The following is a 27,167-nucleotide window of genomic DNA, read 5'->3' as shown; positions in this document are numbered from 1 at the left end:
AATTCGAAACGGAGGGAAATGGCTAAGGCTCTATTTTTCCAACTGCTGCGTTCGGGGGGATGATGAGACCTGAGGTTGGTGCTGAATTTCTGACCGCCCCCACAACCCGCCCCCTTTAATCATTATACCGCAAGTGGAAATAACTGTGCTTACATCGTCCCAGAGTGTAATTTCCAATAATTTGCGAGATAATTGTGTACAGTAAATTACTCCAGCACCAAAATGTATCAAGGTTATCATATTTGCCGCAGTATAACCCAGAGCTTTGGAAATTTGTCCGACATTAGGTCGAAATGGCTCGGAATCTCTTTTTCATCTCACTTTTATGGGTCGAGCTGCCAGACAGTGTCTGTACATGTTCTCCAGATACTGGGGGCGCCATAACAAAGTTAAGGTCAAGTTAGTGTCTCTTTTTGCATTGCACAAGTCTAACATACCTACTGATCGTGGACTTCGCTTGACTAATGAGGGCTTTTTTTTTTCCACATTCGAAATACTTAACGCCGCGCTCTGTTCAAAAAAAGCAAAGAAGACGCTAATATTTTGCCTAGGACGGCAACGTGAAAGAACAAATCGCCGATTTGAAGAATTGAGTAAGAAAGAAATACGCCAGACAAACTTTCCCAGTGCGTCGCCTTTTTGCTCCATGTGTGTAAGAGAATAACGATCCTAACTTATATCCTATAAAATTCTTTACTTGGTATACCAGAACCGCCTTTGCTTCCCTCCCCCTCCCCCCATCGATGTTAAACAAGTTGTTAGGTATTTGTCCGCATTTAACATTCAATACAGGCCGAATTGGTCATCTGAACACGAGATGAGAACAAAGGGCACTTTTAATTCCCTTTCCATTTACAGCCATTGCCATAGTATTGAACCGGGTCTTTTAACACAAGGACTAATGTTATGTGACTGAATTAGTGCGTATCTTCATAACGGTTGATGATTGGAAATTGCTTGGAAATGACATCGAGCCCATGGCCAGTACATTTGAGCTTTACAACCATTATACGCAGAAAGGAAAGCCATATTATAACCAGTGCATGCTTAAGCGAGTTCCGTAATCTATTAATAGAATACGCAACGATGATGTTTTTATTAACTACATAAAGGATGCATTACATTCAAGAGGAAGAAAATTAAAAATGAATCAATATTTATAAGAAAGAGGTCCCTTATTTCAAAAGATTGTGTCGGTGTAATGCTCAACACGCTATCTACATTGCAATGTGGCTTATTCTGCTGTATTGGCGATCACGGTCGACATACTAGATCACTCAGCCGTGCTGCGTTAGGAAATTTCAAATTTTGATTTAATTTGAGGTTAATTATCGTTATTATTTTACAATAAATACACAAAGACAACATTGCGTTTTAGTCCCGATTAATTAAAACGATACCAGGTCACGCACTTTATACTAACAACAGTCGGATGTTACATTTTAGAAGTGCGTGTCCAAGTTTGACGAGAATGGAGTGAACAAATCGAAACTTAACACACTGGTGGGATTCAAACCTTTAACTTAAATCCATATTTTAGGAAACTTACTTTACAACCGAACAATAATTACTTTTGGAATCAATGACATTTATATTTTATTATGTTTCGTTTCGGAGAAGTGGGACTATCCTCAGATTGCTCGAATTAATTACACAGAATTTTTGTCTAATTGAAATATACGGACAATATTATATGTCTATTGCAATCCGACCAAAGTAAACAAATATCGATCAGAGCGCTACCTCCTGCTCGGTCTTGAGGGATAAGTGGAAAACGAGATAATGACATGCAATATTTAATGAGTGTGTAAGCGCAAATTGGAACATGAGTAGATTTCCTTCCATAATTAAATATGATTTTTTTTCTCCGCGGAGCTGCCTCCTCCCACACCCTCCAAGCTGGTACATGGAAATATCAGTTTATATATCTTTTGCTTGATTGGCCTTCGCTTAAAAGGGTCGAAGATGATCCATATTTGCAGATTCGAGCTGTATTCAAACAAGAATTTCGCTTCCCTGCAGATATTTAATTAGGCTCCACATATTGGCTTCTGCCGATGGGAGAGATTACGGAATAACTCGGCGATGCACTCGTTTGCATTCTCAGATTTCTGAACTCACTCCAGTTGCCCAACAGAGTCTCCACATGTCGTTTCCAATTTATGCAAATCATGGATATTAACTTTTGAAATTGCAATGAGAAATGTACGCCTCGGGCAAGCCTGATATTATGGTCATTATTTAAATATTGCAGTGCAGCCATATTTTAACGTTAATGTCAAAATAGCGATGCAGTTCTAGAGGCGCTCAACTCCAAACCTTGTTTAATTTGCATATTTACGATTTATGTCGAAGATAGTGTTAAACTCGCGCGATCATTGGATGGCTAATTTGCGTAATGTAAACAATAATATCTAGACAATTAATGAAGGAAATTTTTTTTGGCGGTAACATAATGAGGCTCAGCAGTAGGGAATGGCTTCAACCATGTGCATATTCTTGGCTATGGCATATGTCAAATCCGAACTTAGAAATCGAATCGAAAAGTTGCAAGCCACCAGCTTCGAAATAAAAGTGAATAATGTCGTTATCGTCCTTGAATAGACATATTCCATCTAATTTCCTTACTCTGAGATATATAATGAAACTGCGTTAACACATCAATCCGACCTTGAAGTAGAGTTTAGGCAGGATCTTGTAATTCGGTTCACCCACCACGAAATGACTTGGAGCTCCCCCTTGTTACTTGTATTAGCACATGTAGAAAAATAAAGTTTTATATTTTAAGACATTAAGAATTCTGCCTATTTGGTAGAATATAGTTTTATATTATGAACACGACCTCAACAGTTAATGAAACAGCGCCGATGTTTTTGGAGTTTCCAAATATAGAAAGGTATCTGTGACAGAGTGCGGTATGTCAATTAAATTATTTGTTACTGTGTTTGCTTTATACTTAGTCACAGGGCAAATCATTGGCACCGGGAAGGGAACGCAGCTACCTAGCACCGCCTGAAAGGCGATAGGCTAATTTCGACGGTATTACCTTCGAGTTCCAAAGGATGGATCTTAATGACCAAAACTGATCTATGGTAATTTCTACATTGGATCACATGACTCGTTTAGCCTTAGAATCAATCAAGATGAATTGCACGTCAACTTGCGTTTCCAATTTTTTTCTCCGCCGGCCCTGTTCATACGCTTTTAGGGTAGAATAGATGGAGCATGTTTAACATCATCAATCCTGATAATTCGGCCTCGCAACTCCGAAAGCAAAATATGACAGAGTTTGAAGACCTTGGTACTTGCGGTTCCAGTATGTATCTGCCCAGCTGCACGTACTATGTTTCAGCCCCAGATTTCTCAACATTTTTACCGCAGAGCACTTCTTGCCAAATGACATTTCCTTACTCCTCCAATTTAACCCAGGTTCAACCTGTCCGTGAAGTGGCGTTCCGAGATTACGCTTTAGAACGTCCGGCTAAGTGGCATTACAGGAGCAACTATGCTCCTTATTGCACGGCAGAAGAAATCATGCATAGAGACTACATGCAACCACCGAGCAGGGCGGGGATGCTGTTTAAAAGCGATTCCGTATACAGCCAGCGTGGAAGTTCAAATCCATCTTGCAATTTCTACACTGCTGTTGGCAGGAATGGAATTCTCCCTCAAGGTTTCGATCAGTTCTTTGAGACGGCTTATGGGATTTCTGACTCCGCTAACTATGAACAGTTGACCGAAAAGTCTGTGTCGGCGTGCCAGAGTATCTCAGCATCTGAGAAAGTTTCTTCCCGGCAGGAAAAAGAAACTGCGACCGAAAAGACCACGGTGGAGTTCTCCGGTAACAGTGTGGCCGACAAAAGCAGCCTATCCAGTAGGTGCAGTAGTAACCCGGGGTTAGAATACAGGGCCAACACATTTTGCCTCACAGATTTTATGTGAAATTTTATAAGCAGACGAAGGATTTTATATACCCTATAAGATCTGTTTTAAAGTTGTAAACGTTGTTTACGACGGGAAATCGGTTTAGGTGGGCTTTTTGAATATGTAAAGTCACGAATAGTCGATTTTAACTTTATATAATGATTTGAATAGTCATTGTAATTTTACCGGAGGGTTTTGTTTTCTGATTTCTATTCATTGCCAAGGTTTTTCCTCTAGGGTAACAAGGCAAAGTTTTAATTATGACAGTTACCCCTGCGATTGTTGATTTCAATGCGAGTGTAAGGAAAATTATGCTTCATAAAAGAAAACCTAATTTAAGCTTTTTCATTTTTTTAAAAAAAGTCATCAGTTAGTAAATAGTCCAATCAGGATATATTGGGCAAGTCGAACATTATTTACAACATTTGCTGTCGAGTTTATGTAGAAGGAATTAAGAACACGTCAGTTGCTATTTGATACTTTGTAACCTTACGTTTTACTGTGTTCCCATCAGCCGCTCTGCGATGCAGAAAGAAAAGATGTCCTTACACCAAATATCAAATCCGGGAACTTGAACGAGAATTTTTCTTCAATGTTTACATAAACAAAGAGAAGCGCTTGCAGTTGTCGAGAATGTTAAACCTCACCGATCGACAAGTGAAAATTTGGTTCCAGAATCGAAGAATGAAGGAAAAGAAACTTAGCAGAGACCGCCTTCACTTTTTTACTGGCAACCCTTTACTGTGACTATGATACAACTTAACTCTGGTGGATTCTCTCCGACCAACTCTCCATTGCCTTAGTCGATATTTATTTACAGAAGGAGTGACTTGCAAGTATGAGGGGATAGTTTTGTTGTTCTTCTTTGGAAAGCAGACGGCCCTTAATGCGATCGACGTAGAATCGAATTTAAGGTGACACGGTTGTGCGGGAATCATGGCCGAAATGTAAATTAGGAAACATCCTTACCTCAGTATTTGTGTTATTCGATTCCAACGGAAGAGGTTTGATCACGGCATAAAAAAACAGCGCGCTCATTTTTAACAATAAACCGGGGTAATTGGGGGCTCGAATGGAGCAGTCTTTCGTTCACAGCGATAGGTCAATCAGATAATATAGTATTTTCTATTTGTGTTTTAGTCATTGTATAACCAAACTAACCATTCTTGTTCAACGTGTATGTATTCCCATGAAAAGAAGAAATGCATATTTATTATTTTACGTTTTTCCAATGTATTTCATTCATTAACTCTAACATATCGTAGCTAGAAATGTCTAAACCTGTTGCAATGTTAACAATTCTGTTTAAAGATTACAAACTAGTTGACATTTCATGATAAATGCATGTGTTAGTATGTGTTCTGTCTCAAATGAAAACAAGTCTTCTAAGAAATCTTATAAATAAACTTTTTTAAAATGAATTTGAGTATACTAAGCAGACCAGATTAAGGACACCAATTCATTTGGAAGATCCAATATCGTTAATCTCCCAAGTACACAGCAATTTACTGCACAAGTACTAAGTAATGCGGATACTGGAAATCTGAAGTATAACAGATGGTGCTTCATCTACTGAATACTTCCAGTTTTTTTGTTTATTTTACAGATTACTGCCTGGCTCATGTATAATGCGTCTCCACGAATGTTTCTGTTTAAAAACGAAAAGCCGAAATTTGACCTGGCTGTTCGCCGATAAACATGATAGTTAATTGCAATTTGAAAAAAAAATTGGAGGAAACATATTTACATCTGGAAATTAATTGACATATTTTTTCCACTTCATGGTGAGAAAAGGGGCAATGGCAGCGCATAATCAAAATTAAACGAATTTCTTACAGAAGGAATTACTTACATGTATAAATAACATATGATAACTTGAAACTAATCCGTGTCTCGGTGACACAGTAAATAAGACTTCTCAAAACGTTTAATTTTTTTTCGGGGAAAAAAGTTTCCGTGCCGCATGACATAGCATTGCTGTTTACAAAACCTTGAACTGTCTAGACAACATCGTAAAGTTCACTGCTCTAACCAGCCTAATGGCGACTTATTACACCTTCTAGTCACTAAGGAAGGCTCCTGCACCACATACCAAACAAAAGAATAGAAACAAATCAAAGTAAGCAGATTTTTAACAGGAATACGAACACAAGGACGTTTCGGCTGATAAAGTCTACCATTTGAAAAAAAAATCTGCATCTCACATAAGTTACATCAATCAAATTTGTTAAACCTAATGAAGACCAGGGTGATACTGACAACGTCGCATCTCCTCGTGAGCATGCTCGGGTATATGTTGAAAAGAGAATTCTTATAATGTTGTCTTTGAACTTCTATAATGTCAAGGTCATCACCTTTAACCTTTTTGAAGGCATAGGCGCCTGGTGGCTGTTGGATTGTTCTTGCAGCTTCCCTCCTTAAGACAAAAACTTCAACAACTATAACGTGTTGTTAAAGTGCGCGTGCTGAAGGCCACAAACAATGAATGTGAAAATGCTATTTCCTTAATATATCTCTATTTTAACTGAGTGTGTGTACGTTTCCAAAAGTAACATTGAGCAATACACCCGAAGTATTTTTGCGTTAATAAGTACGAAGGCTCCTTTGTTCTCCCATGCTGAACAGATAAGAGCACTATATCCCCATATTGCTTATTCTCTTGCAAACCGTACGAGTCAAAAATGTTCATCATGCGTCCAAACACTATACCAATCGCCCACGAGTATGTTGGTTTCCATGGCAATGAGACAAAATGTAATTTACGACTCAATAGAATTTCCGATGTAAACCTGGGCATTCACTGCATTCTTGTAATATACAATACTGATCTAAGTATGACTTTACTGTTTGCATATCTTACTTAAATGACCATGACATATATAATTTGATTAGGCTCATTAAAAAGTGTCAAAACAGCGAGACTAGTTTACAGTGATAGTCATTGCCAGGATAGTTAATTCTGCAAATAGCCACACGGCGGCGCACTGTAGCATGAAGCGACAGGCTTGCAATGTTGTGATAATGTATTTCAGAGATGAAAATGAAAGAACCCGAAATAATGTAAGTATTCCGAACAATAAAGTTCTCCTTACTCCTGCCATTTATCTGGAACATTATGCCGAAGTGTGGAATTAAATACAAGCCAGTTCAATGTAACTGCAGGTTCATTTGGTTTTTGACACTCTTTAAAAATTAAGTCGTTTCATTTTCGGCGTAATAAGTGAAGAATGAATAAAAGTCACCTTTCAATTTCATGAGTTGCATAGTTCGATTCACATTCACTCGGCATATTGACTTAAGCTTGTTGATCGGATTTGTTGGGTGCAGATTGAACGAAGTTATAAAGTATTGGGGTCGAAACAAAGGTTTATTTTTAACATACGAAGGTCAAATCAGGTCCGGTCTATTTTTTGTAACAACCCCAGAAAACGTTCTGAATGTATGGAGCAAACTGAGGGAACAGATTACCGCGAATTTGAAAAGAAAACTATGCGAAACAATGTAACAAAGGATGGAAATTGTTAAAACAAACAGCCGCTGTTGAGAAATAATCTAAAGAGTTCTGTTCACATCCTGGCGAAGCAGTCATGGCTTAAATGGCAGCACAATATCTGAAACAGTTCTTTCATAATACCGTTTTCCCCACGCGGTGTCCCCGCAATCCGTACAAACTTAACAAGATTATGAAATGAATAGTACTGGACAGCCAAATACTTCCGGCTATACAATTTATCTCGATAATGACTTGGTTAACTACAGTATTCGTTTCTGCTTTTACTGGACAAAGGAAAGCCGTTCACACTGTTGTTGAGTTTTGGATTCCTCCCTTCTTTTGTAAAAGTGAAAAGGGAATGCTGAAAACCAGAGTATTGACTTCGGCGAGGGAAATTAATGACTACCCCATTCTCTCACAGTGTGGAAACGGGGAATATTTGATGGTCATATTCGGCGATCCATTTAAATGGAATCAACGAGACAGCCCGCTGGACCGACTTAACGTGCAGAATTTTCTCTCTTTTTTGAGAGTAAGAGCAATTTGAAATATTTAAGCGTACAGAAAGAGACACCCTTTAATTTCTTACTGTAAAACGGAATAAACGCATATATGCAAGATAATTTTAAATTGTCAGAGTGGCCTATTGCTGTAATTGGCGCTAATATCCGCTCTAATCTCATTAATGGCTCGAGTATTAAATGAATGGGGGGAGGAGGTTGTCTTAAGTTTTCTATCCGTGCTGATGAAGATTTTAGAACACGAGCTAAAGTGCCCGAGCGTCTTTCTCTTCCTCGCAGCAAAGTTGGCTGGCTCATACTTTTCAACTATCTTCCATTCGGTCTGTAAGGATCTTTTATTTTGCTCAATTTTTATCATTTTGTTTTAAAATAGTTTGGAGGAAAACATTTTTCCTATCTCCTTGCTTATAAGATGATGATACAGTATTCTGAAATGTATAATTTAAAATATGGAAAGGCTGATATTCAGATAGGGGCAATTGCTTTATTGATAAACATTTACTGATAGCAAATACCACCAAAGCTTGTTTAATGTGACAAGGAGTGAAATTATGTTGGACTCTGTTGCTGATCGTTTTGTAGTCAGGCATAATAAAAGCCCTGTGCATTATCATTAGGCTTGCAGTCGCAATTTAACTTCAAATACCCAGTGACCACACATATTTCCGAAGTATCTACAGGCACTAACAATAGAGCCAACGTTTTGCTATCGGCAACTGTGGTGGCAAGCAAAATTAGCCTGACGGAAGCTTCGCGTGCACTTTAACCGGACGTTTATGGAACATTTAATCTTCTCTACATTTGTCTGATGGACTGCAAACAAGATGATGAAATTAGTGGCACACGCTTCGTGTTTACTCCTTTAATTTCGAGTTCTGAGCGTGGCAAAACGGTCAGAAAAATTCAAGGTGAAAGTGAAGGTAGAAGTGGCTGACGCTTTCATGGTCACAAGACCGTGTCAGTTTAGGCCGGTGGGAAGTGTAAAGGAAGAAATGTGAGCCTTTATCAAAGCATGGAGCCATCTGTTTGGTCAACACTGCAGGAGAAACAAAGGAATAAGCAATTCCATCCAAACATTTGCAGTGACTATAGTGACTTAAAATTGTTTCACCTTTTTTGAGGGGAGGGTACTTGACATTTTTCCTATATTTTGTCTCATTTTGACAATAGACTGTTGGTGATGTTTGTACATGTGTACGGAACGGAAATGTTGCTCCGTGTTCCATTGCAAATCGATGTGAATGCAACACTGTTGCTTCATGTTCCTGTTTAAATCTAATATTAATGAAGCTTGTCTGATATAAAATCCTTCCAGCAAATCACATCCGACGTTGGCGCTTTAATGCATTACGAGGTTTTAATTAATCTCCATCATTAGAACTAATTTAAGGAGGATTGTGTGTAACATTTCTCCCATAAACAGCTTATAACTAGGTTATTAAACATTAAAGCACCGTTAGGAGACTAATCAGTCAGTTCACTTTCTAGTTGCTATTAATATTACCTTCCCTTTACTTAAACTAGGCTCTGCGTGAGTTGAGAGTACCCTCATGATAACTGTGTTTGATATTGCAATCTTCCCTACTGCATACCAGGACACTTTATAGTTCAAAGATTTCATAGCTGTTAATTCTCGTGTGTCTGCAGTCGTAATATTTTATGAGGGTATTTTTGGCATACTAGGGGTCTTATGATACAGGTTTACAGACTTATAATTTTATTTGAGTACATTGAAAGGAACATTTATGATACATCATGGAGGACCGCTTCGTGCAATAATATTGTTTTGTTTACTTGGCATGCGACTGGTACAGTGTAAACTTAATACGATAACCCTCTATCATTGTGTTGTAAAAAAAATCTCGATACAATCAACACTATGCTAGTTCGTAAGTAAGTAATAAATGTAGGTAGAAATATAAAAGTGGCTTTTTAAATGTAACAAATTTCCTGCATAGCAACTTATACCCGATAAATATATGCATAAGTGTAAATACACTGTGGTACACTGCGGTAATGTTTTCCTTTGTAATATTCCGGTAACTAATGCTGTTTTTCTTTACCCTACCGCATTCACTGTGACTAATAAATGGCGGCGTAAGTCACGGCTACTGAGCAACGAATTGTCTCGTGTTGAGTGAAAAACAAATTCTTCTTGATAAAAACACGTTTGAGCTAAGCATTGCCTATTCCAACATCTAGGCATTTCGTCTTTTGAGGATTACTTAACTTTGGGATAGCAATTTGTATATAAATAGCAGTTTTGTACTGTGCAGGCCTCACGGCGCAGAGAATTCTCTCGTTCAAGGCTGCAAGTAGCTGTGGTCTGAAAAAACAAAGCGGCATTGGTTCTTATCTTGCCGTACTACCGAAGTCACAGCGGCTAGCTTTTTTGCTTTTGATCGCTTGCAAGAAAAGTCACCGTCGTTTTGGCTTTGTTTGCCATGGATTTGAGTATTGATTATAATATGGCGAAGCGTTGTAGGCTGGCAGTATATTGTTGGTTCCCGTTCGACAATTCATTGTTTCATATAAACAAACCACTGAGGTCGGTATATTGCTTGGAAAAATTCTTGAAGTGTATTATTTCAGATAAATTTCCACATATAGTCGTGCTACCTAATGTGCTTAATGAATAGTATCCAGTGTCACGAGTAAAACAGCGGTGGCGATTTGTATTTTATTTTACCAGGATATTAATTGCGCTCAGAGTTAGGCAGTGTGAGCATTGAGCTTTTCGGCTGTTGTAGAAATTTGACGGAGGAAATAATAAAGAAATCAGGAGGCATCAATCTTATTTCTATATTTTGCACATATTCACTCATGTTGCACGTAAATACGTCCATGATTTTCCAAGCGCCCGAGTAAAGCAATCTTTTGTCTTTGAACTGTTAGTTTTGCCCTTGCCTGGAAGACTAGTTTTATATTAAAGCACATCTATTCCCATTTTTAATTTAGACAGGACGCCGAATAAATTAATTTGAACTTTATCAATAATGTATGATGTTCTCAATTGGGTGCATTATTTGCCATGTCATATTGCTCGTCTTTCAGAGCGTTTTAAGACTTGGAGAAGTGACTTCACACCAAAAGGACATAGTTTAAGAAACAAATTCCAGCGCCTTTTGTAAGCCCTTTGCTAAATTGGGGTTGGATGTTAAGGACAGAATTGTGATACATTTTATAGAAATATAAACCTCTAGGATCCAGATGTGCGTATTGCCTAACACATACTTACTGGACTGGCAGAGATAGGCTACACAGCATCGAAGTTATGTTCTGGATTCGAATCACTATAAGCACGAATCAAATGCAAATATTAAAACGCAGGGACACCTTGGAGCAGACTGTAAAGATTTGGACCACCAACTCTATCAAATCAGAAACAGTGATGTGAAAATAAACAATAATAAACAAGTTATCTGCGAAAATAATTATATTTCTTAATAATTTACACGCAAGTATTTAGAGCTGCTCTAATGTTTCGTCTCTTTTCAATATTTGTAGAATTTTAGATGTTTTGTACAATACCAAAATTCACACAATTCGAAAACACTCTGAAGATGATCATTGCATTTCCAAATAAACAGAAAAATGAGGACACCATGGCAGCCTTGACCCTGACACTGTCCCCGTCTTGCGAAGTGGAAAATCTCGATGCCTTTGTGTGAATGTCACTTTGCTCCTCCATAGCTGATGCCTATCGTTCTTTGGATTTTGTTGAACCCTCGAGGGTTCGCCCTGTGACCGGACATGGGCAAGTGCTGTTAAGTGGCACATTTTCTCCATGTAGAAAGTTCCAAAGATTGACTGCGAATGGAGGCATCACAAAAAAAAATCCACCAACCTAGCTGAATCCCGTGAACAAGCGGCGCGGGCTGTGTAGTGGAAAGCAGACAGACTAGCTTTGTATCTTTTCCCTTGTTTATCGGCTATGGAGTGCGGATGCATTTCCGGCCTATTTTGTGGAGTGGTTCTATTGATGATCAACAGCGAAGCCTCCCACCTGCAGCAGGGAGATGTGTGAGAATTCCAAAGTTAAACTGGAATTTTTGGGGTAGGCTAATCCACTTTGAACTCGAATAATAGTTATTAAATTAAAAAGAAACACAAAATAATGGCAAGAATTGCAAAATGCGTCTTTTTCTCACACACGGTCTGAGCCGCGGAGGGTGCCTGTGCAAATATTGGGATAAAACGACATTATTATTTATTCCAACTACAGTAATGGAAAGGACAAAGTGGGAGGAAGCCTACAATTATTCAAATTTGAACACTCTTCTGGCGGCTCAATTTTACTCACGAAGATTGGTTTTCTTATGCATTAAAATACTTTGGCATATTTGCAGCTGAAGAGAGTGTACATCCACACAATAACAGCAAGAACGTATCAAATGAATGCTGATAAGTCTGCAGTATTTTCATGCCAAATGTTTGGCTTATAGCAAAATAAAATGCATAATCCAGCAAGTTATGCAAATTAATAGTCATAATGTGTAGAATGTACACAATGAAATGCCCCGGCTGCTCCGGACTCCCTGAAACTATAAAGACATTCAGACCATAAACCTGCACTGCACTCATTTCATTTTGCCGACATTTTCCATCAATAACTCCGTTTTTACTTCCCTGTGCTCGGGAATTGCAGCGATTTTCTTTAATTCCTATTCGATTCATTTATTTTGTGTTTTATCAAACAAACAGAAGGTTGTGTTTTACAAACAGAATGCTAATTATTTTCTGACTGATAGCTGGGATAAGATGATACGGTCTGTAGTATGGATAAGTGTGAGCTTTGAGCCGGCCTCTCTGTGGGTATCAGGATGAGCTGGAGCGGGCGCCACTTTGGAATTGCAGTTGTAGGTGTCGCTGTTGTCCACAGTTAAGCTCAAATTCAACCGACTGTGGATCATGTGATGTGCGGGGAGGTAGTGCTTCAAGGCCATTTTCAAATTCCATTGGCTCAGTAGTCATGCGTTTGTACAGAGGCATCCACAATTACACAGGGAATGTTTTGTTAGAGATGTCAGCTTACAAAGGACATCATCTGCCTTCTTCAAATTACTCTCCAAAATGTCCTGTCCCAGCAGCTCTCCGGCCACTAACTCGTTTTTAGTAGATTCCCTGATTAGTGCTTGTAGGGGTGACGGGTTCTATTCAACCAGCTCCATGTACATGCCATCGAGCACGGATATGGGAACTTACGGAATGCAGACCTGTGGACTGCTCCCGACCATGACTAAACGAGGAGAGGTTAGCCATCAAAATATGAGCATCAGCGTTCATCCGTATTTATCTCAGGTGGATGGCTGGGCTGACCCTTCGAGACCATGCCGAATTGAACAACCTGTTACTCCACAGATGCCCACGTGCTCCTTTCCTGCTAGCATAAAGGAAGAAAACACTTGCTGCATGTATAATTCTGATAAACGGGCAAAACTCACTCCTACCGCAATTCCCGCCTATCCCAGGTTGGTCTCGGAAAGCTGTTCCATTGAAAGTCCTGAGATTCCCATCCCGGGATATTTCAGACTCTGTCAGGCTTATCCATTGGAGAAAAGCCTGGACTACAATCACGCTGGGGAAATTAGCGCCAATATAATGCCGCAGTCAAGCCTAGGGCTTATCAGCAAACTCCAGGTATCAAGCCAGCCTTCAATGGAGAGGAAAATAAACGAGAAGCCAAGCGCACAGGAGCCCATTAAAGGAATATATGTGGAAACTCCAGAGCCAAAACCGAGGTTAGTGGAGGTCAGTGCAACCGCTGAGGAAGCCGAATCTAGCTCGGAACAATCGGACAATGAGACTAAAGGTGAGCATTTAAAAGATTTAATATGAAGATGGCAGCGTCGTAAAGCGGATACAAAAACTTGTATAGCCACTACATAACTTTACCATGGTAATATGTTTGGCAAGTTCTGTGTGTCCCTGATCGCCAAGTCTGCATAAGTTTGAGTAAAAGGACGATTTCCTTTTATTACAACGAGTTGTTGGAAAATGTGCCCAACAATTCCATGAAATTGTTAATGACGTAGTAAAGGCTAGCAAATCATTTACAGATGTCAGTATAACAGTGATAGTTTCATCTTAGCGTTGGCGAGCCCTAAGATACAGTATGAAACGTTTGGTGCCATACGCGACATGCAGCATACTAAAAGCAACTGCGTATAAATTTAGCAGCACGCCACAGGCTCGGATATTGTGAAATAAAAGCGTTATTTGCATCATTTGTTGTCTTGGAGATAGTGAGTGAGAAAGCCTTGGTCTATAGAAGAATTGTAGCTTTCCCTTGAACAGTTTGTTAGATATATAAGATATACTATAACCAAAGATAAAAGTTTCATTCGAAGAATGTGAAATACTACCGGCACATATAGTACATACTAGCACATAAATTCCAATTAACCTGCTCGATAAGAGGCAGCGGTAGTATGTTTAATAGCCTAAGATTTAGCTCCGGAATTATTATCATGGCCACATACGTTTATATTGTCAGGATTTCACAATCTGTAAATTTAGGTTATGAAGTTGAAAAACGACCTATTGGTGAAACTCCTATTGCAACCCACAGCGTTAGATTCCATTCACAATAATGGCATTGCCTACTAATCATCCAATATTAACAAATCGTCTGTTTTCAGTGCATCTTAAATCGGCCTGGCATATATTTTACAATTCACCAAGAAACCTGTCTCAAAATGTGCATTACAATAAATGGTATATGGTGTAATATCATTTGTCAATCTCCTAAAGTATATTTTTAGCTCCTTTGATCTATTCACCGATTTTCTCTTTAAATCGCATCAATTTATGTGTATATATTTGTTGGACGATTTGATAAAAGGTAAAGAGCCTGTCGCTGCGGTCTGTGTATAACTTGAAGTGGTAATTTTGCGTATAACTACTCTGGCTGAAACTGATTTGAAGTTCAGTTGTCGCAGGGACATATTTGCTAAAATCTCATCTCTCGTTTTTTACTTCTGATAGAAGAGCTGAAAACCCCGGTAAGCAACTGGCTCACAGCAAAGAGCGGAAGAAAGAAGAGGTGTCCTTATACAAAATATCAAACACTGGAATTGGAGAAAGAGTTTTTATTTAATATGTATCTGACTCGTGAGCGCCGTCTAGAGATAAGCAAGAGCGTGAATCTGACCGACAGGCAAGTCAAGATCTGGTTTCAAAATCGTAGGATGAAGCTGAAGAAAATGAACAGAGAAACCCGAATTCGAGAACTGACCACTAACCTCACTTTCTCATGAGCGGGGAATACGGATTCCACCGTGATCCAGCACCTTTGATACTGTGACGGTTTAGTGGGGATCTTGGAACCCTGCAGTTTGTCCACTCTGGGATATTGTTACTATTCTGATTTGACTATTTTAGTGTTATGGTTGTTTGAAAGTACAAATTAGCAAGTTTACGTTAACAAGAATATTTTCTAAGAAATTGTCCTTTCTAATGCGGGGCAAATTATTTACTTTGTTTAGGAAGTAGGTCTTCAGTAATTTTACACGCTACAGCTATTCGGGCAAGCGTACTGTACACCAGAACATCACCTCTTACAAAGCCACTACATTCAGAAAAAATTGCCGTTTATTTAGCAATTGCAAATCAGATGTCGCAATACCATGATCAATCGCATTAGAAACGTACGATTTGAATTTATTACAGAGATGCTCTTAAACAGTGGCCCATATACAGTAGTGTTAAAATAATCAGATCTATAGAAGGAGTTCTTAGGTACATTTTGGAGTATGTGATGCATCGTGATGCAAATTTTCATGTCTATTTATATGCATGTGTCTGTTGCACGTATATATATATAAATATAAATATATAAATATAAATATAAACGATAAATCCTAAATTAGATATCAACTTCTTCAATCTGGGAACCATTCGCCAACGGTTGTAGGCAAAATTGATAAGTTACTCACGGGCAGTTCAAGTAAGGTAATTTAACAACAGCAAACATAATACTTCTCACATTACTTTAAAGATTGAAAATCAAATAACGTAATGTAGAGATAAATTCGAATTCCTTCCTTCATACTTCAGTACATTACGTTCCCCGTAACATTCAACCGACCAGCTGGAAATATTCTGTATGCCAGGCAACTTCTGTGGAGAGAGTAACAGTTAAACCTTCAGGTTAATCAATCTGTTTCCTTCTCCACGGATGCTGTCTGACCTGCTGAGTTTTTCCAGTATTTTCTCTTTTTGTTACATATTTATTTATGCTTTGTCTCTTTGGAGTTGTTGCTTGTCTCTGTAGGAAGCTAAGTTTATTAGCGTAAGTCTTCGACCAGTGGGAAATATCTAAGTTAACAATTGGAAATTATAATTTAAACGTTAAGGTGTCCGGTAGAAATACGTAAGGAAATAGTAATTCTGCTTTATGAACGAAAAAAGAATCACGGTTCGGTACGTGATTATTTATTTATTTGGATTTGATCTTAACCAGGATATCAAAACTACTGTTCTTATTACGTCCTTGGCGTTAATAAACAGAAGCAAGCATCGAAGACTAGTTATTTTGACATGGCCAGTGCAAATAGCGTTTGTTAAGCTCACGTGTTATTATGATCCATACGAAACGTTGAGAATATGTGGTTGCAGTGAGGGCTGAATTCAGTGCTCCCTTCTTTTAGGATGCACAGCTGTATCTTGTAAATGTCACTCGCGGCAATAAAAAAAGGGAAATAATTTTAGTAACATGATGAAGTCTTTAATATTTTTAGCAGACAAGGTGACGAATTACACATAGTTTCGTATTATTTCTACAGGGATATTAATAGTGTGGAATTCCTTAATCTAAGTTTAATAGATGCAAACAAAATCTATTTATAGCGCCATAAGCATAGAGTGGACCCAAAAGAACGGCTGGTTAATGGCTTAGTTGAATGCATTATTTTTAATGGAGAAGGTTCACTTCAATTCATAAACCGTTTCAAGAGGCAAATTGACATTTTGTATTTGCAGATGCAAGTCTTTTTGAAATTTACCGAGCTGCTAGTCTTTGTCGCCTGAGTATATGAAATAGCCTAAATAAGAGCAGACAAAATATGTGGATATGATAATGACAAAACACTGGACATTTACTGTGGATCAAAATTGCTAAAATCCTTCGAGTACAGCTTAGTGTCGCAAACATTATATGGTCGTTAAATTAAACAACGTGGCGGCGCGTTTACAAGACTTTACACAGGTGGATAGATCTGAAAGATTTAAAATGACAGAATGTGCAAGCTCATTGAGGAAACACATCGAAAAATGAAACCAAATTAAACGCAAGCCATCAGCTCAATCAAGTCCAAGTTTGAAATAAAGGATTGTTTTTCCACAATGCAAAACCCAAATCTTGCAGCGATTGTTTACCATAATATTTGTTTCGAATTACAATCCCACGAATACCAAATATAAATTATTTTGTCTTGAATAAGCCACAGAAGCATACAATCTCCCCAATTCGTTTTAACAACTGTCTTTGTATATACAAACGAGAAAATTAATTAAATCAAAATCAATTAATCGGGTTAAAGTTACTACCGAATGGTATTAGTTACTTATCTTTGATAATAATTGCATTCAAAATAATGATTTCCCTCGCATAATTTTGTAAATGCTCAAAATATTCGAAAGTACTGTTTTTCTGCATTACTACAGGGAATTCACAAAGAAAATAATCCTTTGCAGTAATACACTATTCATCCGATGTTTAAATTGCAAACGTGTTCTCGAAGTTAATGTGTTGAGGGACGAGAGCAGCGATTGCTAGTTAATCTTAATCATTTTTAATTCTGTAAAAAAAAACTAAGTATTACTTGAACTGGTGTAAAATGGCAGCCAACGAACGAGCTTTCCGGCGGCATTTCCTTATATGAAATGCAGTAAACATGATAAACCTGAAAGTTGCAGAAATTGAATTTATTTACGCTTTATTTAAATAATCGCAAAGGGGAACGTGCTCTTTGGCTTAGCTAGAAGAATCACAGCGCAAACTGCAGCGTAAATTTCATTCGTTATCCTTAACGTAATTCATAGCGAAGAAATTTGCATTTGCCATTTGTAAATGGCATTGCACAACAGCAAGGAACGTGCCCCTATTCTTTCAATTTAACCAAAACTGGCATCTTGCGAAAACCAGTCATTTAAATCTGTGTGGGTTGCCTGCTGTCTAAATTCCGGGAGGTTATTATTTGCATCATCTTAAATCGGGATGAACTGCATTTGGCAAAATGGAATTTAAACTTATTCCTTTAATTATGACAGGTTATTTCAGTAAAGTGACTTCAACGCGTTAGGTGAGGCAGTAATAAATAACATAGGACGGTTCATACTGCCGTAAAGTCGACTTGAACGCTCACTGACGTGCCTTATCCTCTGGCTTTGCTGATCTTTAGATTTTGATCATTCGCCGCTCTATATTAAGCCGATTTCCTTCTCGTTTATATTGCAGAGGTGACAAATAATAAAGTATCTGCTCATCAATAAATAAGAAAAATGAGCCGATAAGAATGGAGTATTTTTGAATAAGTTGTGTATTCTGAAAGGTCCGTGAGGTGCACTCAATGACTATAACCTAGTCATGGTGAATGCCAAGATTACTGCGCAGTTATTCACTGTTCAAAAGAAAAAAAAGTTCAATGTGAAAAAGAAGGAAGAGTCAAACTAAAAATGCCTAAATGTAGAAATGTTTAAATGTAGAACTAAACTTATTCCTTTCATCACAAACGAGGTTTTGTCTGATTGGTGTCATGGTGGATGGTCACAGAGTGTGTCATCTGAAGAAACACGCCGTTTCTCTGCAGCTGTTTAATGGGTAGCATCTCTTAAAACTCGGAACCAACTCAAACTTCTCGATCTTTACCCTTAGACTCACTGCAATTCCTTCATGGTATTGACTAGTGAGGGCATTGAGACACGGCTGGCCGATGAGTTGATGTTCCAGCCAGCCGGTACACTCCTCTCTTTTGTACACCCTGGTACACTGAATCGCTGTTAACAGGCGATGAGAGAGAAATATATTTATAGGCTGGAGTACTTGCACCTATGTGGGAACATTTTGGAGCCCAGTTTTGGTTAGGCATACTTTACTATGCCAAAAGAGGCCTGTTTTATTAAAGACACATTAATGTATAATCAAATGCACCTCATAAAAATTTTATTGATAGACATAAAAGCATTTATGGTGGCTTCTGAGCACAGACTATAAAGGGGCGACGAAGGCTTTACTTCAAATGCGGTGATATTTGAAACAAGTTAAAATATTAGCCGAAGAACATTGGAAGAGTGGGAAGGAAACTCTGCAAGTTCTTGTATTCCGGATTTGAAAAAAAAAGTAGCTCAAACCCTTGGTTTTACAACATCTCGTTTACTCTTTTTTATGGGACAGAGTCAGTCAATGGTCTGTAAAAGCTCTTCTCTAAACAAGGGAATATACAATATAAAAACACCGACGTACCTCGAAGGTGTTTTCTTGCCGCTTTATTGCACTAAGCTAACAGATATTTGCTCTTGACATAGATCATGGACTCCGCACTACTGATTATGAAATGAGTGACAGACATTAATTAGCTTACAGGGAAAATAGTCCCCTGCTTCTCCAGCCGCTGTTTTAACCGCATTTGGAGAGGTTGTTCCTTTGGCTCCAGCAGAAGGACTCCAGCGATCCTGATCAAGTGATTTTGTTTTGCCCATTGCTAAGGCGTTGTTAAAATATACATATATATATTATTTCATTAAAAGCTGGGCCAGGCCCAGTTGTGGTCAGACAGATGAGCGGATTGATTTACTCGCTGTATTGGTAAATACAATCACGTGAGACCCGCAACCAATAGCTGCAACTGTAGTCGGCAAAATACTATGATTGTTCTGAGTGAAGGTATCAGATACACGTTCCAGTGTAACCTTTTCTATGAAAGCGAGAGAACCTAAAATGTCGACCGGTGGCACTATACAGAACTATTATGTTGATTCTTTGATAGGTCAGGAGACAGAGGACTTATACGCGGCCAGATATGCTCAAGGATCACACAGCACAGCTTCAAGGCCGCCAGGTGTAGCAGACAGTTCAGATTTCTCTTCCTGCAGTTTTACCCCCAAGTCAGCCGCATTTTCCAATCCCTGGTCTCCCGTCCATCCTCAGCCCTCTGCCGCCGTTGCAGGAATCTATCACCCGTACATGCATCAGTCGCATCTTGCGGCTGGGGACAGCAGATACGTGCGCTCCTGGTTAGAACCACTTTCCAGCTCAGTCCCTTTCCCCGGATTCCATCCAAACGGCCGACATTACGGGATCAAGCCAGAAACTTTATCAGCCAAGAGGACTGAGTGTTCTTCCTTTGAGCTGCAAACCCTCAGCCTGCCAGAATTTACGTGCGGCTCCTACCCAGAGTGTAGGGAAAAGGTTCCCAAGGAGATTGGCTGCAGCAGCTCCGAAACGGCAAGCAACAGTGAGCACAAGGAGGAGAAACAACAGCAACTTGACCCAAGTAAGTGCAAAAATTGCAGCTTGATTTACAACCCGAACCTGTAGACCCGAGTGTGCAAAGCTGATGGTTTTACAAACCTATAAAGATGTCTAGACGCCTCCCCAAGTCTGAAAACGCACAGGCAGCAGTAAAGAGTTTATATTGTTTACAGGGAATTTTTACACACAAATGTATGTCTGACAAGACTGTAAAACGTTGATGTATTCCTTCTCGTTGCATCGTGTAGCAGCATCGGAAAGTCGGAGGTGAAATAACTTTTTTCTAATTTAAACATTTTCATCTGCAATTTTTCCATTCTATTTTTCTCCCAATTTTGTAACAACCAATTTCAAAACAACTCGAAACAAACTGAAATCAATCGCTCTCTCAGCTCCTTAATATATGAAACCTCCCTGAACTTGACAAGTACCCAGTGGGGAAAGAGAACTGCGACTTTGATTCATATTGTTATGATTGTGGAAATTCTCGAAGATGTTTGAAATCCAGCGGAAGATATCCAGGACATGTTCAGATTTTAATTCTTGTTTTTTTTTACCCCCCCCCCCCCAATTCCTTCTAGATCACCCAGCTATAAACTGGATCCACGCTCGCTCTACCAGGAAGAAACGTTGCCCTTATACCAAGTACCAGACGCTTGAATTAGAAAAGGAGTTTTTATTTAATATGTATCTCACCAGAGACCGGCGTTATGAAGTTGCTAGAATTTTAAATCTTACCGAGAGACAGGTAAAGATTTGGTTTCAGAACAGAAGAATGAAAATGAAAAAGATGAACAAAGTGAAAAATAACGAAGAGCCTTAAGTGGTCACCCGTACTTTAAGCGATAGTTCTGGAAATCCAACAGACTGTGTACAAAGTGTTTTGTCTATCTAGTGGTGCCTACTCAAAGCACGGTCTATGTTTCCCAGTGTTGTCCTGCTCTGGAGCAATCCTGTGTATAAACAACTTACATTTGTGTAGAGACTCCCTGATTTGCTGCTACTTGGTTACATTAAATGGAATTTAAACTAATGTCAGCACATTGGTTGTATTGCGATAAAACGTTGACTCCATCAGTAGAATATATTTGTTTTGTACATGAATAAAGCACGCATACTTCAACAGTCTCTTTAGTTGTGCAACCTGTAAATTGTTGTGTTTCCGCTGTACTGTTAGTGTATCATTCAGATAGAAATATAGAGAAATACATACCCTTTGTCCTATTCAGTTTGCCTGCTGGTTACTGGATGAAATGTAATAAAAGCGCCAGTGTCTGTACATTATGCAATTATTTACAAGTGCAATGGCACTATCACTGTGCTGATAAAGCGTGTCATGCCAATGTACTATTTATTTAAAATATTCCATGTGAAATTAGCAGAGCGTCATAGTCACGGCGAGAAAGCACATTTCTGGAATAACCTGAACGTGTCATTAAGCGATAGGCACCTTAAGGAAGGGACACAGATAAATAGAAAGGCGTTCAAAACTTTGTTACTTTTCCAACATCCGTGAACATCTTTCTTGTGCGTTTGGGACAATCTGAAGCAAGCTTATTTTAGTGGCAAGTGAATATGACCTTCTTTAGTGTTTATTGTGTCCATTTCAATACTGTCATAAAGATGCCGTTATCTGGATCATTACGTAAGTCAAATCCAATGTAATTAATACAAGGAAGATGTGAGCAAATACAAGATCACAGTAGTTTTGGACTTACTCCCAGGTCCTCTGCACTATTTAATAGCTGCCATAGTTATGATAATTAAAAAAAACACACTGTGTTACAGAAATCAAACGGCTAGGCAGAAAATTCCACTCTAGTCCGTTGGTTTTGTACCTCACGTTTCCTCGTTACGATAACAATAAAATTTATAAACATTTCAGATTTGCTGACTGCTTGAAAAGTCATTTATGATTTACGATTAACTCTGGCTGTGAACTGTTAGCCATTTTAGGAGGGACTGCAGAGAAATATGGTACTTTAGCAGGCCTTAAATTTCCTCCATTTCTATCCGGAACAGTATTGTTGAATTGGATGTTAATACCACGATGGTTCAAAGTGGATTTCGTTCAAATGAGCTGATCAGCATTCTAACATTGACCTCCCCTGGTGAGAAATGATCGCTGGCTGTACAAATTATGAAAACGATTCTGAAATCTTGGACTTTTCTCGATTGCAGCAATTAGCAATTATCTACTAAACACATGCTGGCACACATGTATTTTATAGATAATGTGGATCAAGGCATCTTTTAAAACAAAATCGTGCCTTTATCAATACATTTGCTTATTTGCTTGCAATTTGACTGGATATCTATTGGAAGGAAGTTCCCCTCAGCCTCCTGTGCACAGAGATGTTTTATAGTTTCTCTTGTTGTTTGAACAATGTTATTTATTATTATCGCGGGTATCCGACGCGGAGCACGCTGGAATGATTCATAGTTGCAAATACACTGGGTATATTAGTTAAAGGTACGGAAATAAACAGCAAAGTACACATTATTGGCAAGCCACTGGGCAGGGATTTATTACAACTGTATACATACATGGGTGCTGAACACAGACAGGTTAATTTTACTTCACGTCACTATTTCAAGCTGAAAACAATTGCGCGCCCTCATAAAACTAGAACTTCATTCTTTTTGGAGGATCCTCTGAAAACTTTACTGCTCAGGAGGTGTTGAATTGCAACGCCATCTATTGCCACCATTCCACATACAGTACTTCAGAACCGGAAGGGACGGGTACAATAAACCCCCACTACTGGCTAGACGCCTGACCTTAATGACTTTATAGTTTTTTTCATGTAATTACAGACTTCTTTGAAATCAGCCAATTCAGATGTTTTGTCTGTTGACGACAAACAAAAACTCAGACGCTAGTTAAAGGAACGAAGGCAATTAATTCCGCTTTGTCATTTGAGTCTGGACAATCGTACCTATTCCCAAACATACATGCAAGAAGTGCAATGAAATGAAATACATTTGGCTGTACGGAAAAATTACATGTAATATTAATCCGCGTGCCCAATTAAATAACAATAACGCGGAAATCTACAGGGTTGCTTCATTAACTGATGAGTCATGCGATAGAAAGTAAAACAGAGCTCTAAAGAAATAATACTTACGTTCAAAATATTTTATCATGCAAGATGCAAACGGTGGATAGGCGAATATGTATCACAGGCTTGCTGCTGGAAACTAAATTGAACACAGCATCCGTTTTATGGATGTATTTAATTTTGAATTTCCAAACAAATGTTTCTCATCTCGCTTACGTGTGCAAACAAATGTATCCATAAATCTTTAAAATGTAGAAACAGCAGACAGGAAATACTGTTCTCAACCTATAGAAAACATATTTAAATCTTTCCACATATTGAATAGTCGCTAATAATCTGTATTTCTGCTACTCTCTTTGTCTCTGTATGCACGTGCAGTCACCCATGCCCCCCCACCCCCGCTTTTATTCAAATTATTGGATCTTTAATAATACATAACATATATATGCAATCAACTAATTTAATTTATATTTGTTTTAAGGAGTCGTAAGAGAAATGACATAGAGTTAGGCGACTGCTTCCTTTCAAATACTAAGTGCGTAAAGTTTCAAAAAGTCTTTTAACTTTTTGAAACGCTGTGCTTTCACTGGAGAATGCTGATTGCCAATTTAAAGTTGTGCAAGGCTAATCAGGCAAAGTGCACTGACAATTCTGAATCATTTTTACATAAAGCAATTTTTAAAAACATTTACTGAGATCCAATGGACCTTTTATGTCATGTATCTTACAAGTATATTAACTGATTCTTAAATGATTCCCGCACAAAAATCAAAGTAGCCCCGTTCCACCAGTCGCAGTTCATGTCACTTTCCACTAGGCGGTGCTGTCGCTCCACTATAGCAATTTGGGTGACCTGCAAATGACAACAGATATATTTTAAATCGGTTAAAAGGAAAATAATATTTTTCATAGTGCATTTAAATGTAGCAAACATGAAAAACAGTGATATCTGTAACGTGTTTTTGGAGAAATATAAAAATTCAAGATTAACATTGGAATTGCAAATACCCCCCAAAAAACGTTCAAAATCAAAGACAGCTGACCATGTGCTCGCTTAAAGGTTAGAAGTTCCACATGACTTGTTTTGGAAATTTACCATTAAATAGTTGCATAGTAAAGACTTCTGATCGTGAAAGTTTTGTGAGAACAGAATGAAGAATTGTTCATAAGAATTTACACGAGTTGCAACTTAAATTGTGACAAAAGCCACAATTTTTGCCTGCATTCTTTGTTCGAATGATGTTCCTTCGGTGAAATTGTAAAATATGATCTTTGTAGAATGGTTAATTTGTACATTAAGTAAGGGTCAGATGATTCGCAGTGGATTTCGAGAATAAGGATGACTTTTTTTATTTTCTCAAAAAATCACTATTCTGGGGTGAAAACTAAAATGTTACAATGTGTAGCAGAATTAAGACAAATGGAAATACGCAGAGCGAATCTTTTCAAACTGCAACTATCGACTTTAACAGGCGTAAACATTTGTTTATTTCATTGTGTGCGTCAGCCCCTAAAGCAATAATCAGAGTCATGTCTCCAATTTAAACAAAATCTCATTGGCAGTCAATTTTACAATCTCCCTTTAAAATACTTCTATCGGGTCATGTTGTAATAGTTTCCAATCATTTCTGAAACATCCTTCACGCGTTTGAGGGCAGTTACAGATCGAAAAGTAAAATCAACTAAATTGCCCATTGATTTGACTTCTCACATGCTAGCTGCATCGCCATGCCCCGGAATAAATTAGCTGCAAACTGATAAATATTCGCAATAGAAAATATGAATAAGGTCTGCAGTTAAATTTAAATTACATCTACAGAATGGCGTTCGAAGCTCAATTTTAATTTTATAAAACTGTTCCCAAGAATTCGGCAAAAATAAACCCGTGTCTGCCGTTTCTTTTAAAAAGATACTTCCCTGTTTTATATTAGTCACGTATCCCGCACTCCTTGTTGCAATAAATACCATACGTTTATTTGCCGCCGATCATTGAGGAATCTGCCAATAAACCCCGAGAAGTGTTAAGTTGTTCTTTCGGGTTTCTGGCGCCGTTTCCCTTCGATTAGAAGAGGTTTAGTGATGGCTTCAGATAGCAAAGCGCAGAGAATAAAATCAAGCAGATAAGTAATAAATCGGATGGGCCAGGTTTTTAAAATAAGTAATTGATATGAATGCTTTATATATATATACAAAAGGAGGCAGCAGAAGGAGAGAGATTCTCGCCGTTACCATTTCTCCGTAAACGAACTATTTTGGTGAAATGGAGTTTAACTCAATAGTGAATTGGCCACGTAAATATGTACATAACAATGTTACAATGCCGTCTATTAATCACAATGCTGATTGATGGAAATTGTCCTCGTTGTGCAAAAGTGTGGTTTGTTGGAAATTTTAGCGCTGAATGTGATTACAGCCTCGATTCTATCGTGCAGCCATCATCAGCTATTGGTTCTATTTCAAGGTAAAAATTCGCGAACACTTTTATAATTAAACAATAATAACCTCTTTTAATTGTGACTTTTTAGCTGACTGATTTTCTTTCATGCAAATAAATGAAAAGTTACTGAAAAGGAACGTTGCAGTCTGCAGCACATTTTGGACTCATTTGAAATGCGCCCATTGGGGTGGAGTGGAAGCAGCGAGTGAAGACATTTCTGACTTTATTTCCCTGAAGCACGCTGTGGAGCTGAGGCAACTGCCGAAGCGTGAGGGACAAAGTTCACTGGTGGATACAAGTTTAACAGATCAAGGACTCTTTTCGTTTAAACTTTAAACTCAACCGCTGGAAGCAAATAAATTGGGATTCACTTTATCCACCAGCGATTCAGTTTATCTGCGACAAAAGCTAAGCAACTGGGGGACATGCATGCCTATCATCTCAGGCTTGCTGTTCCTCCCGATGCTGAAGTCCTTGGTGAAATTTCTAACCTCAATCTGCAAACTTTGTGTTTGCCTGGAGACCCGAGCTGCTTTTCTGGGCAATGACGTGTGCCAGAGTTGAAATGATGGAAAATGTATTCACAAGCATGATTTTCATTAACTCGCAATTAACCTCCAAGTTTCAGTCAAGCGAACCTACTTTGTTTTCAATCTGAGCCAAGGGTAACTATTTTTCGCGTTATTTGTAGAAGAAATATTTCATATTTACTATCTTAAAGTTGCCTGGTGCATTTAAAAAAATAAGCTTCCACTTCTGTTTATCAGCCGCCCACTTAAACCCACCAACAAGAATTATTGTTGATTGATAACAGTTTACATGTAACTTACAGGAATATCTATGCGTCAACTACACTTAAGCATGGGGTTGGAAATATATATATATATATGTGTGTGTGTGTATGAGTGTGTGTGTAAATATAAGCTGAAGACAGACAGATTGACAGAGCCACGCAGATTCAACAAGATTTACAGAAAGACCCAATGAAAAATAATCCCTAATCTTCATTCTAACCTTAGCCTTTCAGTCCTCTGGCTTATTCTCCTCATTTTTGACTATGTCTTGACCTTGAAACCAATCTCACCTTGTTGTGTTCTAAAATCTAATTGCTGTGCTGTAACCGGGCCAGCTTCATTTCTGTTCAGTTGAGTGGCGCACGTATTTCATGTTTTCTGTGATGCGGCCCGCCTAATTGTAATGAGAGTGTGCTGAATATATTAATCCGCATGTTATCTTTTTTGCCCGATCTGTGTGCCCT

The 27,167-nt window shown here is 38.4% G+C and overlaps 3 protein-coding genes across 3 annotated transcripts; all 3 read left to right on the top strand.

Moving 5' to 3' along the window:
• The first annotated feature begins 3,152 nt into the window (after nt 1–3,152).
• LOC145349694 (homeobox protein Hox-D11) lies at nt 3,153–5,299 on the top strand. The gene is made up of 2 exons (XM_080198225.1): nt 3,153–3,874; nt 4,439–5,299. The coding sequence occupies exons 1-2, from the start codon at nt 3,226–3,228 to the stop codon at nt 4,669–4,671; spliced, it is 882 nt and encodes a 293-aa protein (XP_080054351.1). The 5' UTR covers nt 3,153–3,225; the 3' UTR covers nt 4,672–5,299.
• A 4,734-nt stretch (nt 5,300–10,033) lies between these two features.
• Nucleotides 10,034–17,068, top strand: LOC145350074 (homeobox protein Hox-D10-like). Its single transcript, XM_080198935.1, is given in 3 exon segments — nt 10,034–13,001; nt 13,004–13,750; nt 14,926–17,068. Coding segments are annotated over 3 exon segments (1,110 nt in total). The 5' UTR covers nt 10,034–12,910; the 3' UTR covers nt 15,198–17,068.
• A 2,658-nt stretch (nt 17,069–19,726) lies between these two features.
• Nucleotides 19,727–22,294, top strand: hoxd9a (homeobox D9a). The gene is made up of 2 exons (XM_080198936.1): nt 19,727–20,432; nt 20,992–22,294. The coding sequence occupies exons 1-2, from the start codon at nt 19,856–19,858 to the stop codon at nt 21,231–21,233; spliced, it is 819 nt and encodes a 272-aa protein (XP_080055062.1). The 5' UTR covers nt 19,727–19,855; the 3' UTR covers nt 21,234–22,294.
• Nucleotides 22,295–27,167: the final 4,873 nt, after the last annotated feature.

This window comes from Carcharhinus amblyrhynchos, chromosome 11 (genome assembly GCF_965287045.1).
Source record: "Carcharhinus amblyrhynchos chromosome 11, sCarAmb.v2.hapA, whole genome shotgun sequence".
Classification (NCBI taxonomy): domain Eukaryota; kingdom Metazoa; phylum Chordata; class Chondrichthyes; order Carcharhiniformes; family Carcharhinidae; genus Carcharhinus; species Carcharhinus amblyrhynchos.
This window is presented reverse-complemented; position numbering and strand designations above follow the sequence as displayed.